This window comes from Monodelphis domestica, chromosome X, assembly GCF_027887165.1.
Source record: "Monodelphis domestica isolate mMonDom1 chromosome X, mMonDom1.pri, whole genome shotgun sequence".
NCBI classification, from domain to species: domain Eukaryota; kingdom Metazoa; phylum Chordata; class Mammalia; order Didelphimorphia; family Didelphidae; genus Monodelphis; species Monodelphis domestica.
Window position 1 is genome coordinate 82,481,143 of NC_077235.1, and position 15,286 is coordinate 82,496,428.

The following is a 15,286-nucleotide window of genomic DNA, read 5'->3' on the forward strand; positions in this document are numbered from 1 at the left end:
AACACCTGGCCTCCTCCCTGAACAATGGTGGCTGGGATGGTATTATTCCAGCCATCAAAGCAAAGGGGGCAGTGTGGCACGATGGAAGGAATGCTGTCCTAGGAAGCAGGGAGCTGGGACTAATGAATGGCCAGGTACACCTGGACCTCTGGCGTCCCGTCTCCGACCGACCCCACGTGCCAGGGAAGGGAGAAGGAGCAGGACCCCTGCGTGCCCTTAACTTGAAGGGGTGCTGGGACAGTGAAGTCTGTCGTCTGTAAAAGGGTTTCACTTCACGTCCTTCCCTTCCTCATAAAGAGGGTTATCTATCGCATACTGACTGTTGAATGGCTCCTGCCGATCTCTTGGCATCTCTTCACCCTTTGTCTAAGGACTCATTCCAGGAGGGGAAGGGGAGGGAGGGTTTGTCGAGAAGGTGGACTGAAAAAAGACTCCAGAGATGTAAGGAATAATTGTGACCACTTGGGGGCACCTGGCTAATGCCAATGTTGGCAACCAAAGGCCAAGTTCCCCTGGAAGCATCTATGGGGATTTCCTTGTTGGTCTATCCTGAATGAAGCAAGTTGTCTTCGATGTGGCTTAGAGTTGCCTTGAGTCCAAGCCCAGGCCCGTCCCCTGCACAGAGTCTCTCCATCCGCCGCCCCCCCCCCCACACTCCCTTTGTGCATTAGCTGGCTTCAGGAAGGATTGTTGTTGGGTTCATCGGAGTCATCTGCTCCATTGATGAGTATCGCTCTCATGCCCAGTTGGGCGTGGTAGGTCGAGTAGAGGGGACACTCGTAGAAACAGAGCTGAGAGTAACCTCAGCGACTGTGGCCAAGGGAGGCTTCAGGAACTCCCTAAGAGTTCCCCAAGCATTTCTGGCCCAGCAGCTCAGTGTGAATCAGTGGCATCCCCCCAAAGCTCACGCTGGGTGAGACTCTGCTAAAAGAGTCCATTCTGAGGGAGTACAAAGTCCCACTCACTGTGCTTTGACCCTGCTCCGACCATGACTGGATAGGGCGCCACATATTTGGGTCTGTGGAGTTGGGAGGGGCCCTGGGTGTCAGCTAGTCGGTCAAGAATCACTTCTATCACGTGTCTCATGATCATCCTACCTTTGCTTGATGGCTCCTTCGGTGAGGACCCTCACACTCCCCCAGCTCCCCAGGCAGCCCATTCCATTTGGGACCAGCTTCAAAGGCCGGGACATTTTTTCCTACATCCTTCCCAAGTCTTTTCTTCTCTAGGCAGGCTTCACATCCTCCATGGGAGTTAATTAAGTCAGTCAACGTTGATCCTGGCCGAATCCCACCAAAGGGGAGAAAGGGCCGTGTAACAGTCGGGAGCTGGGAGTTACCCCCTCTGTCAGACAGCGAGCTCCCCAGGGTTTCTGTAACGTCCAACGTCCAATAGAAATCCTGTTTGCTAGATCGCCTGGGCCCCTTCAGAGCTTTCCAGGTTCACACTTTCCTTTCCCCAGGTATTCTAGGACCCGGGGATATTGGCTTCCTTGTGATGTCACTCCGTCCCTCTGTCCCCTGTCTTTGCCCAGTCTGTCCCCCATGCCTCTGCCTCCTGGCTTCCTTCAGTACCCAGCCCCGTCCCCCAGGTGTGGTGCCCTCCTTGCCTTTGAGGTGACTTCCCATCTACACTGTCGGCATGTTGCCTCCCCCACTGCATGTGCATTGTGTGAGGAGCCCAGCCCAGTGCTTGGCTTCCTTTGGACACTCGGTTGGCACTCTGACTGGGGCACACGGCTCTTAGGCATTCTTGTTGGTGGACTGTGGGTGCCTGGCTTAAGGTCTACGTGCTGATCTTGAAACCAAGAGCAACAGATCTCAAGAGCTTGCTTAATCCCCTCTTGGGAGCCTGGCAACTCTCAGTGGGCTTTCCTGACTATGGAATTTCCTTTCCTTGAGCGTGAATTGTCACTGCATTTGGTTTGGCCTTTGGGCAGCTGGGATCCATGGGAACCTGCATGCCCGAGTGATGTCCCTGGGACTCCTGGAGTCATTCTGGTGTTCCCTGCAGAGAAAAGGCCAAGTGGAGTTTTAGCCCAGCCCCAGCTGATGTGCGGAAGGAATCACCCAAATAAAGATGGCTTCTCCTTGGAAGGGCGAGAGCGAGCACCTGATTTCCCAGCTGAAGAATGAGGGAGAGACTTTGTGTTGGCTTCGAGTCCCTTTGCCTTTCTCCCCGGCTGGCCACTGATTAAGCTGGGCCTGTGAGGGCTGGCCACTCTGTAGTTGCCCCTGGTTTGATGTGGCAGCCTTGGTAGAGAGGCTCGGGTGGGAGAGAGGAAGGGCAAAGGATCCCAGCCGATCTCTAGGCAGTGGGCTAGTGTTACTGCCCGAGCACCAAGGCACACTGGTTTGTTTTCTTACTTAAAGGCCCAGGGGTGACTTCTAGTGAGCCCCAGGTCCCCAGGCCCAGTGTACTCAGGGAGCTCTCTAAGGGAGCGCACTTTCTTTCTGAGAAGGGAGACTCAGTTTTCTCTGTATGACTTCCTGGGTCTCTGCAAACTGATGTGTGTTAAGTTGTGTGACTGGATTTGGAAGTACAGGAAATCCATAGTCAGTTTGGGGAAAGAAATTAAAAATTGGACAGAAATAGCTCGGGGTTTGGCGAAGTCTGGAGGCCCTTTAGCACAAGGCACGGGGACAGCATTGGAAAACAGTGACATAGTGCCTCCTCCAAGCCATCGATCGATCAGGAGCCCTCCCGAGTTTGGAACTTTGGCCTTTGCCACACAACTGCAGTGGATTTGCTGAGGACAGCAACTAGTAAAGCTGGGAGGAGAGTGGGAGGGGGGGCGTTGAGTCCACCCATGGAACGGCTTAAAGTAAGGGACAAGACGCCGTGACCCGATGCCTTTGCCCGGTGACAGCCAGAGGCACTTAGGTGCCGAGGGGCCCAGACTTGATCCATCGAGCACAAGCTTTAGACTAAATGTGAAAAGTCCTTGGCTGACTTTGCTGTTTTTGAAAGCCATTGGCTGCCCCGGAGTTGTGTGGCCCAGAAGCAAGCTCAGATCCCTTGAGGAAACGGGCACAGAAATGGCCCCAGCACGGGTCATGGGTTACAATCATCGGGGCTTGAGCAGCTTGGCAGCAGAAAGCTTTCATCAAGGCCCTGAGAAGGAATCACTCAGGGGTCAGGGTTGGGGGTAGAAGGTAGAAGGCCCCGGCTTCAGTTTCCTTCTCTGCTCCCTTTGGAGGATCTCCTAGCAGCATCTCTGGGACTTTGGCTCTGTGCTGGGCTCGAACCCAGACTGGCCATGATGAGGAAAGGCCGGTTCAGCACTCCACGGGAGGTCCAGCAGACAAGCTCTGCTGCTGTCCCTAAAGGGACTACCTTGAGGATTCCTGAGAGGTGGCAGCCATCCCTTTGCTCGATGTGCTCTAATCTTTGGGGTTATCCCTTTCTGAGCTCCGTGCATGTGTACTGGCGGGAGAGTGTGTCATAGACTTTGGGGGCGGGGCAGCAGCAAATAATTTCTACTGAGTATATTGTCATAATTGGTATTCATTTCTAAAAATCAAGTCACCACAGGCAAGCCGTGTCTCCATTACGAGAGCTTTAGAGGCACGGGCCTGGACTATTGGAACCACTTCCTAATTGCTCCTTTGAAAATGGTCAAAAACGCCATTTTGAAATCACAATCTCGACAAGTCACTTCTCTTTCGTATTAGAGGCAGCTGGTGACAGTCGATAGAGTGTCGTGCCCGGAATTAGGAACTGGATCAGCACTGAGATAAATGATAATAATCATGGTTCAGGGAAAGAGAAACACACTTTGAGGGACTCTTGAGTTGGTTGTTGTTGCTGAGTCATTTTAGTCATGTCTGACTCTTCGTGACCCCATTTAGGGTTTTCTTGGCAGACATTCTGGAGTGATTTGCCATTGCCTTTTCCAGATGAGGAGACTGAGGCAAAGGGGATGAAGTGACTTGCCCAAGGTCACACAGTCTCTGAGGTCAAATTTGAACTCGGGTCTTCCTGACTTCAGACCCAGTGCTCTATCCATTGGTGCTCTTGAGCTACATTACTAGAAACCAAGCCCCCAACCCCTCAGGATCTCCTAGAATCCCAAAAGAAAATGTGGTATTCACCCCCTAGGCACCTAGAGTGTGGATTGGGAGAATAATTCCGGTGTATTCTCTACACTCACATGGCATGAGCTCAAGTCCCTTCATCAACCTCATTGTCCTTCCCTGGATGATCTCCAGATCATGATCCCCTTTCTCAAATGTAGGACCCAGAATTGAAGTCAATAAGGGATTATCTGGGAGAGAGCAGACCAGAGCTAGTACTCAAGTCCCTAAAGCTGTCTAAGAGCCTAATTTCCTTTTGGCTGCCATTTTGTACTGTTGACTCGTGTTGGGCTTGTAAGTTCATTAGGACCCCTCAAGCCTTGCTCAGGGTCTAGTCATGTCTCCAGCCATCTTGTACTTATAACGCTGATATTCTGAACACATGTAGATTTTATGTTCATCGTCATTTAGTTTCTTTTAGATTTGACCTGATGTTGTAGCTCATGGGGATCTTTTTGGATCTTGACCCTATCTTCCAACGTTCATGCCCATGATGCCTTTATAGAGGGCATTTTACTGATTTATTTATAAACCCTCACCTTCCATCTTACAATCAATACCATATATTGGTTCCAAGGCAGAAGAGGGGCCAGGCAAAGGAGGTTAAGTGATTTGCCCAGGGTTACACGGCTAGGAAATGTCTGGGGCTGAATTCGAACCCAGGACATCTGATCTCTAAGCCTGGCTTAGAGCTCTGTGCATATCCACTGAGCCATCTAGCTGGCCCTACATAAGGCATTTCTATAAAAATGTTTTGTTTTTTAAAGCACAGATCCCCGGGGTTACTACACTTGGAGACTTCCTTCTAGGTTGAAATAGAACCAGATGCTCTGGGTCCAGAAATCTGAATCATATCTCCTGACACCATCTTCTCCGACAGCCCTTCTTCAGTTCCCAGATCTGGCTTTTGACGTAACAACTGAAGAATGAGTGAGAGCTGCAGCACTGGGTTGTGGGCTTTCTTGGGTGGCTCTTACTACACTGAATCTATACCCTGGTCCCTTTCAGATGGCAGAGCAGACAGAGTACTGATCGCAGAGTCAGGAAGACCAGAATTTGGTTCCTGCCTCAGAAGCTTACTGGCTGCGTGACCTTTGACAAGTCACCTGTTGCCCTTTGCCAGAAATATGGTGGGGATCTTATGAGAAAATAGAGATAAGGTACTTTACAAAGCCTAAACTGCTAGCGGGATGCTAGGGATTGTGAATATGTTCCTTCTCTTTGAGTATGTTATCTAGAGTAGGTTTTGTTTCTAGTATATTCGGATTTTCCCTCCTGGTTTTGTATCTTACTGACGGCATATTTCATAGCGAGTATCGAGTATATTTTATTTATAGTGTATTGGTATTCCCCATATTTTAGTACCTTACTTATGTTATATTTTCCATATAGTATATGTATGATGGATTTGTACTGGAAGACTATTTTCCCTCCTGGTTTTGTATCTTACTGACGGCATATTTCATAGCGAGTAGGCAGCACAGTAGGAGTCGTCTTGCTTGTGTTTTGGCCCCGTATCTATGGCGTATTGCACGTGTATGGCTAGTACGTGGTATATCGATTCCGGGGATCTTAGTGGTTTTACTGGGTGGTCTGCAGCCCGGCTCCCCTGCAGATGCAGGCTTCTTGGTTTTCTTCCTCGCATCCTCCATGCGCACCATCGTGGGAGGTTCATGATGGTTTTCATATTGAATTCCAGCAGATCCCTCCCCATCCTGCTTACTGTCCTCTGGGAACCCCCAAAACCAATCGCTTCACAGACCATCATGGACGGCCGTCCTGGGCGGCCATCTTGGAAGCGAGCTGAATGGTGGGGCCGCCCTGCCAGCTAAAATTCTCACCACAAAAGGCACACCGAGGGCCAGTTAGGATATTCAGATGAATAGATTTAATCTTTCTTTCTTATTTGTAAAACAAGACACGTTGCATATATAATGTATATATCTTATTTGTATATATACTATATACAGACATTAAAAAATGGTTCCTCTATGAGGATGAGAGGCAGATGAAGGGAGAACCTGGAATGCGACAGGCACAGAACAGGGAAGGTGTGGAAGAAGGATTCGAATGGGGAATCTGTGGCTATGGAAATGTGGGAAAGAGGAGAGACCAGAGACCACGCGTGGCAGCTCTCTCGCCTTCTGTGGTCACAGGGGAGACGTGTCCCCTGCTGGCAAGCTCCCTCTGATCCATTTGGCTACTTGGTCTTGGGGGGTCAGGTAAGGAGCAAGGGGCTTCCCTTCTGGAGAATTCTGCCCTCTTGCCCATTGCCAGAAGTATTCACCACTCAGGGAATCTTATTGCACTGGGGCGTGGGGGGGGCGGTGTAAAGCACAGTGTACATTCTAGAAAGATCATGAGATGGGGGATCAGATGTGGGCTTCTAGAATAATTATAAAAAAAAGAGGCTGATGGCTGTGAATGGGTGGACAGTAATTGATCTATGCAGGAGGATAAAGCCACTCTGTTTCATCCCTACGGCGGTAGGGAGATGTGGGGGACTTTGGGGTTCCACTCCTAAAGGGCTAGGAAACCGGGACGTATATTGGAGGGGAGGGTTCGGAACAGTGTCAAGTCTGCTCCAGGTTTTCCTGGAGAGAGGGAGGTGCACGGAGGCACCAGATAAGGCTCTCAGTTCCTCAGGGGCTCTCATGCTAATGCCCGGGAGTTTAAAAAAAACCCACCCCCCTCCCCTGGGTCCCCCACTCCCGGTTGAATCCTATGGGCACGATGTCTGAAGGAGCCATGGAGAGATGGCATCTCAGCCGCCGGTAGGGGCTGGCCCTTCTGGGGGGACTGAGAAGGGCGCTCCGAGGAGTCAGACATTGGAACCAGGTGCCGTGGCCAGAGTAAGGGAGTAGATTGATAGCTGTTAGCTCACTAAGGGCCTGGGAGTTGTCCTGCCCGGGTGGCCACCGGGTGGCATGCAGGCCTGGGCCAGGGGGCTGGGCACCCCTGCTGGGGCCAGGGCAGAAGGGCTCCCTCCGGCTGCTAGCCGGCAGCTCAGCTTCTGGCTCGTGGGCGAGCGGGCACCAAATAGCCAACGGCCCTTTAAGGGGCCGCATCAACACCCATCCGTTGGACTTCAGGGTGGCCTGGCTATGTCGGGCACCGAGGCTTAGCGACCTTGGGATGTGGTTCCCGTCGGTCTCCCCACGTGGTAGCGTGGGTGCCCAGCTTGCTCGGTGCCCGGCTTGGTGGCACTCTGCTCCCCATCCCCCATGGCAGTTGGCGATGCCTTGCCTCTGGGTGGTTCCCAGGCAGGGGGGAGGCGTGGGGCACTTATTTGTGGGGAGCCTGGAACTCGGTAGCCAGCCCACTCTCCCATAGGATAAGGCCCCTTTAGGCTTAAACAAAGGGCAGGAAGTGAGATGGGTATCACCTCTCAAAAAGTGACCTCCCTGGGAGGGGTTGGGGGTGGCTGGGCATGGGGAGGAGGGCACCTGGGCAGCAGCTGCCTGGAGGCTCCAGGAAAAGCCTTGACCAGGGTGGGGATTGGATCTTGTTTCCCTGACGTGAAGAGACCCTCAACTTGGTCTGGCCTGGCAGACGACTCACACAAAGACTGTGCTCCCTCCTACCGCCAGGCTGCTCAGAGGACCACTGGTCATCGGGCAGCTCAGCAGGTGGAGCTGGGGGACTGGTGCTAGGGGGCTGGTCGGGGTGGGGAGGAGGACCAAGGTTTACTTGTTGATCAGGGTCTTCAAGGAGCGCGTGAATGTGCTCATAACAGTCGCTGATGGTGGGCGCTCCAGGGCTGGTCCCGTTGCCCCCAAGGCCGCCGCCGCCGCCATCTGTTGCTGGTTCAGGGTGCGGGCCGTGGACTCTTCAGCGGCTCGCAGCAGGAAGGTGTAGTTCTTCACAACCTCTTCCACCTTGACCAGCAGCTCCTGACGTTGGGCCTCGGAGCGCACGATGTACACCAGCCGCACAAAGGTCTCGATGAGGCCGCTTAGCACCTGGAAGCTGCCAGTGATGGCCGCCAGCATGTGTGTGGGGCTCTTATCCACTGCGGCCACGCGGCGGCAGGAGGCCCGCAGCTCCTTGAACTTGAGGGCCAGCTCCTGCTTATACTGGGAAAGCTGGGAGGTGTGGGGCTTGGGGCCCCGGACCTCGGGGTTCACCACACATTGCCGGAGGACTGCCAGCAGCTCGTTGGTGTCCAGCTGCACAGCCAGGAAGCCATCAGGCAGGGCGTAGATGTGGCCCTGCAGGGCATTGATCTTAGCCAGGCTCCCCTCGAAGGTAGAGATCCTCAGGTCAATCTCCTGGGTCTGGTTGTCTTCGGGGCTGCTGCTGCTGCAGGTGGTGGCGTCCAGCACCTGCAGGGTGTGGCTCACCACGGGCACCACCTGGTCGTCCAGCTTCATGCCCGGCAGGAACTGCATGGGGATCGAGTAGGAGAGCTCGTCCTTGCCGTCGCTCCCGTCGTCGGCCATGTCACACTTGCGGTAATAGAAGCAGTAGCGGATGGAGCAGCACTTGTCGCCTTCACCATCCTCCTCCAGATCAGCTGGGCCAGGATACACCTCTTCTGGAAGGGAAAATGTGGCTGTTGCTTTGGGGCCTTTGCCCTTGGGAGTGACTTGGACATAAGAGGGGTCCCCCAGGGACATCGGCTCATGGGGCTTGCCCTTGGGACCCACACTCTGGGGAAAGCCAGCATCTGCCTCCTTGGGCAGCAGCCCTAGGGGCGGGTGCTGGTAGATGTCAGAGGTCAGAGAGGCCTGGTCACTCTTGTCCAGCTCACTAACACTATAGCGGCGCATTAGCTTCCTATAATGCGGGGCTGCCATGCACTCCCCCCTAGAAGCACAGGTGGCCAGGCATGACACACCACTCTCAGGCTCTGATCGGCATTCCCGGGATTCCAGGCTGGTGGACCGAACTCGGCAGCTCTCGGTGGGGCTGCTGAAGCTCAAGGCAGAGAGGGCCTCCGGACGCTTCGGGAGAGGGAGGCCTTGGTTTCTCTCTCTGCCCCGGAGCAGCTCGGGAGCGGGGAGCTGGGCTGCTTGAGGTCTCCCTCCTCGGCAAATCCGCTTACAGTCGCAGCTGCGGCGCTGCTCCCGGGAGATGCCAGGCACCTGCTGGACAGGGCTGCTCCGCAGCTGGCAGCTACAGCGGCCAGGGCCCGAGGGATGCAGGTACTCCGGGGCAGGGAGGTCCCCCTTGCTCTGGGGCTTCAGGAGCTCTTCCAGGAATTCCAACTCGTACTGTTTTACCTTCTGTAGCTGGGCCTGCCGTTCATCAGTCTCCTTCTTCATCAAGGATGGGAAGGTGGCCGAGAAGAGATTCCTCAGGCGGAACGGCGCCTTCGAGGCCTTGGGCTTGGCCGGCCCATCGGTGTCGGAGTGGGCCCCATCCAGAGCCTTCGCGGGTTTCCTGGAGGGCATCGTATTTGCCTGCCGGCCACCAGCCCAGAGCCCCAATGAGCTCGGACCTCTGGGCTGACCACCGGAGCTCTGGAAGGTGCTAGGGTGGCCAGCTCGGGGGCCTCGGCCACTATCCTCCAGGCGGCTGCTCTCCATTTGCCCTCTCTCCCCTTGACTCATGGCAAAGCCCTGCTTCCTAGAGGCTGAGCTGGCTCCCTCAGACCCACCCCTGCTCCCCACCTCCCCACTGACCTGCTTCCCGAGGGGCTCCCGGACCTTTCTTGGGAGGTAGCTTTTGGCAGGGAAGCCCTGAGCAGAGAGCTTGTCCTCCTCTATGAGAGAGAGGCGCAAGGGGTCAGCCTGGATCCTAGAAGGGGCCTTGGCTCTAGGAGAGGCCTCTGGGCTGAACTGCCCCCTACCCCGCTGCTGCTGCTGCTGCTGCTGCTGCTGCTGCTGCTGCTGCTGCTGCTGGTAGCTGAGTGTGACCTCAGCAGGACTGGGGCTCCCCTTGGTTTTGAGACTCTTACAGATGCTGCTGCTGCTGCTGCCTGTGCTGGGCCCCTGCTTCCTCTCTCCCCTGGGGGTGCTGTCCAGAGCGGCCCCCGGGGAGGCCAGGGCCTTATTATGTACCGCTTGCTGCAAGGCTGCCGAGAGGATGGCTGGAGTCACACTGCCCTTGGAGTCCAAGATCAGCTTGGGACTCAGCCTTACTTCCTTGGGCACCTTCTCCCTCAGCTCTGCGCCCTGCTCTCCACTTAGAGCAGAGGGGGTGGCCCTCAGAGACATCTCCAGGGCAGCCTTCGGGTGCTCAGGATCCTTGCCTTCTGCTCCCCACGGCACCAGGCCCTGGCTCCGTGGCTCACTGCTGAGCTTCGAGGCCAGTGCCGGGTGCACAGCCAGGGCTGGGGGGAGCTCCCGGTGCGTCTGCACTTCGGCAGGGTCTAATCTTCTCCTGTTGCCAACGGGGCCGGGGCCTTGGCCAGGGAGGGCCACCTTGCGGGCTGCTGCCGCCGCCGCCGCCGCCGCCACCGCAGGGCCAGCCTCTTGGCGCCCCAGAGGGTACGGGGCTGTTAGAACAGCCTGGGTCGCACAGCTTGGGATCCGGAAGGGGAGGTCCTTGCGAGCCAGGAGGCCCTCCTTGTTGATGTGCTGGGCCAGAAAGTAGGTGGCGTTCTGACGCTGTTTCATGGCGGACACCATCTCGGACATGTCTGTCAGCTCAGATGAATTGGTTTCATGGCCAGAGTCCAGAGATGATTCAGGGGTGATGGTGGCCAGCACAATCAGACCTGGACAAACAAGGGAGGGAAGTGCAGAGCTCATTACTTCTGGCCAACATAAACTCTCTTCAAGAAACCCAGAGGGGTCAAGGAGGACCAGTGCCAGTAGAGCCCAACCGACAGCTTTGTCGAGCTTTGTTTGGGCAAAACCAACGTCATGGGCCATAGAATGTTGGAGCTGGAGGGACCACAGGGTTCAGAGAGTCCAATCTCCTCATTTTACAGGTGGAGAAACTGAGGTCCAATGAAGTTATGTGGCTTACACAAGGTCACATAGCTAGTGGAAGAGCTGGGACTGATTGTTCCTCCTCCTCCCCCATGGAATGGGAAGCTCCTTGAGGCCAAGGATTGCTTGTACACAGCAGGTGCTTAATAAATGTAGAAGGCAAGGCAGCGTAGTAGTAAGAGCACTGGCTCTGGCGTCACAAGACCCAAGTTGGCATCCCAACTCTTCTATTAACTTCTACTGTTACCCTGGGCAAGCCCCTTCGATGTCTCCTCTGTAAGAATGACCGCTCACATTTCTATGGTCCTGGTTTTAGGCAGTCCCTCATTTGCTTCTCACAACAAGGCCACAAGGCACTTGCTACTGTCGTTCCCATTTTACAGCCAAGCAAGCCAAGGCTGAGAGAACTGCTGAGTAATAAGTGTGTGAGGCGGGATTCTGAGTGCAGGGCCACTAAAGCCCGCCTTCCTCTAAGACACCCTCTAAGACCCCTCCCAGATCTAGGTCTTGCTATCTTCCAGACCTAATGTTTGGGGTTGCTTTAGGTTGGCTTAGAGGAGATTGTGGCTCTGACTCCCAGGCCTCTGGTCTTTCCATTACACTATGGGACGATGTCTTCCTGGGAGAAAAGAGAACAAGGGGAAACTAGGAGCCATGAAGGGACCGAAGCAGGAAATGGGAGAGAAGCACCTGATGCTGAGGGGAGAGGAGGGCTACGGGTTTTGGCAGTCTGAGATACATTTTATACGATGTAGGCCGTATACCAAACAACATGCTGATTCCCACATTCTTTAGGTAGCGGTAGCTGGGCATCTTTCTGGTAATTATCCCAAAGAGGGCCATTGAGGCTCAGCTGAGTTTGGCCATCCTCCCGAGACCTGGACCCTTGAGACAGGTCTGCTTGCGGCCGCCAACACCTCCTAGACCGTGCCTCTGAATCTCTGGCCCCGGGGCTCCCTTAATGCCAGGTCTATCTGAGTTGAGCTAGGGACGTGCCCTGGGACCCAGCGGTGTCTGAGCTCCGGCGGAAAGGGGGGACCTCAGAAGCCCTTCTGTTCCCACTGCATAGTCTCTGCCTCTCATGACCTTAGCTGTCCTGCCTCTCCTGGATCCACCAGCATAATGAATGCAAAGTGCTTTGTGCCTGCCTCGCCCCCCCCCACCCCCGAGGTCCTCAATGTGCTAGTGACTCATACTGCTGTGCTCATATCAAGGGTCATTTCTTTCCTACTGTCCATCTTAGAATCCGTGCTGTGTATTTGTTCTAAGGCAGAAGAGCGGTAAGGGCTGGGCAATGGGGTGAAGTGACTTGGCCAGGGTCACCCAGCTAGGATGTGTCTGAGGCCAGATTGGAACCCAGGACCTCCCTGCTCTGGGCCTGGCTCTCTATCCCCTGAGCCACCCAGCTGCTCCCTCAAGGGCTATTTCTAGGGTTCAGGATAATTGAACATGGACTGCTAGAGGCCGGGCACTCCCTCTGGCCACCCTCTGCACACTTCCTCCCTTCTTCCACCTTCTCCTGTCTGCCCAGACCTCCCGCCCTCCCTCCCACTGGAGCCCTGACTCTCCTGTTTGTGCCTCGTCTCCATGTTCCTTTTCTCCCGCTGCTTCATTTCCCTATCTTGATTTCTCTCCTCGCCTTTTTTACATATTCATGCACGTACTTTTCTGTGTGTTCGGATCTCCTGGCATTTATGGCTGCCTCTGACCTCAGAGGCCATCTAGTCCAACCTCCTTATTTTACATTTGAGGAATGGAGGCCTGGAGAGGGGAAGGGACTTGCCCAAGGACATACAAAGGAAGGAGGGGAGTCTCTGAGATTCAAACCCACGTCCTCTAATTCCAAACTGCATGTTCTTTCCACCATACTGTGTTCTCTCTCTGTACAGTAGATGAGAGGGAATGGACATGTGCAGGAGGTGGGGGGGGAGGGTTACAGCCTCAATCTTGAGCCAGAAGGGCTATCTAAGAGAGGTGACTCTCCCATTTTACAGAGGGGGAAACTGAGGCCTACAGGGGGGAGTGACTCACTCAAGCTCTTACACGGGCTCTGAGATTTAGAGATCAGAGGTCCCAGAGTCCCACTCTCTTATTCGTTTTGAGACCTAGTATCCGAGTTGGGATTTGAACCCAGATGCTCTGACTCCATACTACATGTGTTTGATATTCACTTGGCAGGGGTGGGTAGGGGTAGAATTCCTAGGTCCCAATCACCGATGGCCCTTCGCTCTCCTGTCCTCGGCCCGTCTGCTGACTCCCACTGTGGTTCCTAGTCACTGTGGCCCAGTTTCTGTTGACTCCCCTGGATCTGAGGACCAAGCAAGGCTAGGAGACGGTAAGGGATCCAGTCAAGGAGATCCGAGTTCAAAGCTGGCCACAGGTACTTACTAGCTGGGGGCCCCATGGCAAGTCTTGTTTGCTTCAGTTTCCTCATCTGTAAAATGGGGATACTAAGCACCCCCACCTCCCAGGGCTGTTCTGAGTCTCGAATGAGATAGCCACTGTAAAGTGCTTAGCAAACCTTAGTGCACCACATACATTCTAGCTATTCTGCGAGAGGCCAGAGAGGGCTTGGCAGTGCCTTGAGCAGGACAGATGTTAGCTCTTATTCTCAGGGTCCTTGGCTGGGATCTCTGTAGGGGAGAGGACTGAGGCTACGCCAGAGAGAGCTCCAGCTGGAGCCACTGCCATAGCAACACTACTTCTCACACCAGGGCTGCCTGGCCCTGGGCATCGCACACAAATGCCCAGCTGGGGAGCCTCTCTAGTTAGACTTAATCCAAGGAGCCTAGAGAGAAGGAAGAGAAGGCTAGAGAGAGGGGGGAGAGAGGGAGAGAGGGGCAGTTTATTACCTGCTGTCTGTGGGGGTGGGGGATGCGGACAGTCCTCTGCTGCTGCGAGAGCTTCCAGAGCTTGCAGGGTGGATACCAGGGCATCGTCTAGCTCCTGTGCATGGTCTCGGACGGTCCGGGTCTGCACGCTGTCAATCAGAGTCACCGGGATCTCATCGTATAAGATTCCACACAAGGGCCGACCTTGCTCCTGGCTTTGGGCCACTCGGCGTTTGGGATCATCTTCATCGGAACTGTTGTCCCGGAAACCAGGGGGTGGGGCGGCAATGGCGGGCAGCAGGGCAGTGCTCTCATCTTCCTCCTCTTCTTCTTCCTCACTCCCAGGGGGAGGGAGGGACATGAGATCCACCATATTGTCACAGGAGGTCCCAGGCCTCCTGTTCTTCCGGGAGCCCAGCTGGTTCTTGAGCTTTGCTTTGCAGGAGTCGCAGTAGAAATTCAGGGCCTCAGCCCCAAGGGTATTATCTATGGTATAGGCCCGGGCTCTGCTGGTACAGGGCACCTGGACCGGCCTGGTGGTGTCGTAGTCGTTGGCAGCCTCACTATAACCCTGGCCAGAGCTTTTGGATGTTGGATCGGACTTGGTCCTGGGTCTGGTCTCCTCAAAGAAGATTAGATTCTCATTGATGTCTGTCTGGCTCTCCCTCTCCTTCCTCTGCTCCCGCATGTGGAGGTAGCAGAAACTGACAAGCTCTGAGTTGGCAGTTGGGGGGCCCTGTGAGCACGGCTTCCCAGGGCTGGAGACCATGCTGCCCACAAAACTACTCTCCTTCTTCCCCAGGTGGCCCCCAGAGACAGGGTGGTGGGCATTTTGCATGTAATCTAAACCAGAAAAAGAATGGAAGGGTCAGACCAAGCACCCAGGATTGCTGCCGAGCAAGGCTGTTCTATGTCCCCTTAGCATCACCAGCACCTTGCTCTGAGCCATCCATCTACAGGTTGTTAAGAGTGCCAAAGAAGAGGGCCCACTGACTGAAGCGAATGGGCTGTGTCAGTTCAGGAATCCTGGGTGGTGGTCATCTGTAGGAACTGTCGCTATGCCTGTCGCCTCTTGAAATGAGGAAAAGGCAGGCACAACTGAACTCTTCTACATGGATATACCTAGGGAACTTGTAAAGTATGCAAAGTTCTGTTTCACTCCCCTTCCTTAGCCCTACCATAGAACCATTGCTCTTATGTGGCTTAGGGTCCCTATAGTCAGGAGCAAAGCTTTCCCATCAACAGTGTGTAATGGTACCCCTCACCCCAGAAAAATTGGTACTTTCAAAGAAATCAAGGAGCTCCAAGGAACAAATCCTAATTGGTGAGATTTGCACTTGGGTCCAAGTGTCAAAATTGATACCAAATGAGAAGGATAAACATGAGAAGTTACTATAGAGATTAGGATAGCTCCAAATCGCTCCACTAACCAACCATGTGGCCTTGGGCAAGCCAATTAATCACTCTGGCCCTCAGTTTCCTCATCTTAAAAAAAGAG

At 54.4% G+C, this 15,286-nt stretch overlaps 1 protein-coding gene and 1 long non-coding RNA gene across 4 annotated transcripts in view; one reads left to right on the top strand and one right to left on the bottom strand.

The window, feature by feature from the left end:
* LOC130456154 (uncharacterized) overlaps window positions 1-15,286 on the top strand; it is a 95,880-nt gene that overhangs the window by 77,175 nt on the left and 3,419 nt on the right. The gene's annotated exons all lie outside the window — the stretch shown is intronic.
* FRMPD3 (FERM and PDZ domain containing 3) overlaps window positions 5,942-15,286 on the bottom strand; it is a 111,455-nt gene continuing 102,110 nt past the window's right edge. For all 3 annotated transcript variants that reach the window (XM_016426616.2, XM_056809549.1, XM_056809550.1), the window contains 2 exons: window positions 13,810-14,631; window positions 5,942-10,740 (listed from right to left, as the gene is read on the bottom strand). In XM_016426616.2, the coding sequence (XP_016282102.2) occupies window positions 7,763-10,740; window positions 13,810-14,631 (3,800 nt within the window). In that variant the 3' untranslated portion in view covers window positions 5,942-7,762. The remainder of the gene's footprint in view (window positions 10,741-13,809; window positions 14,632-15,286) is intronic.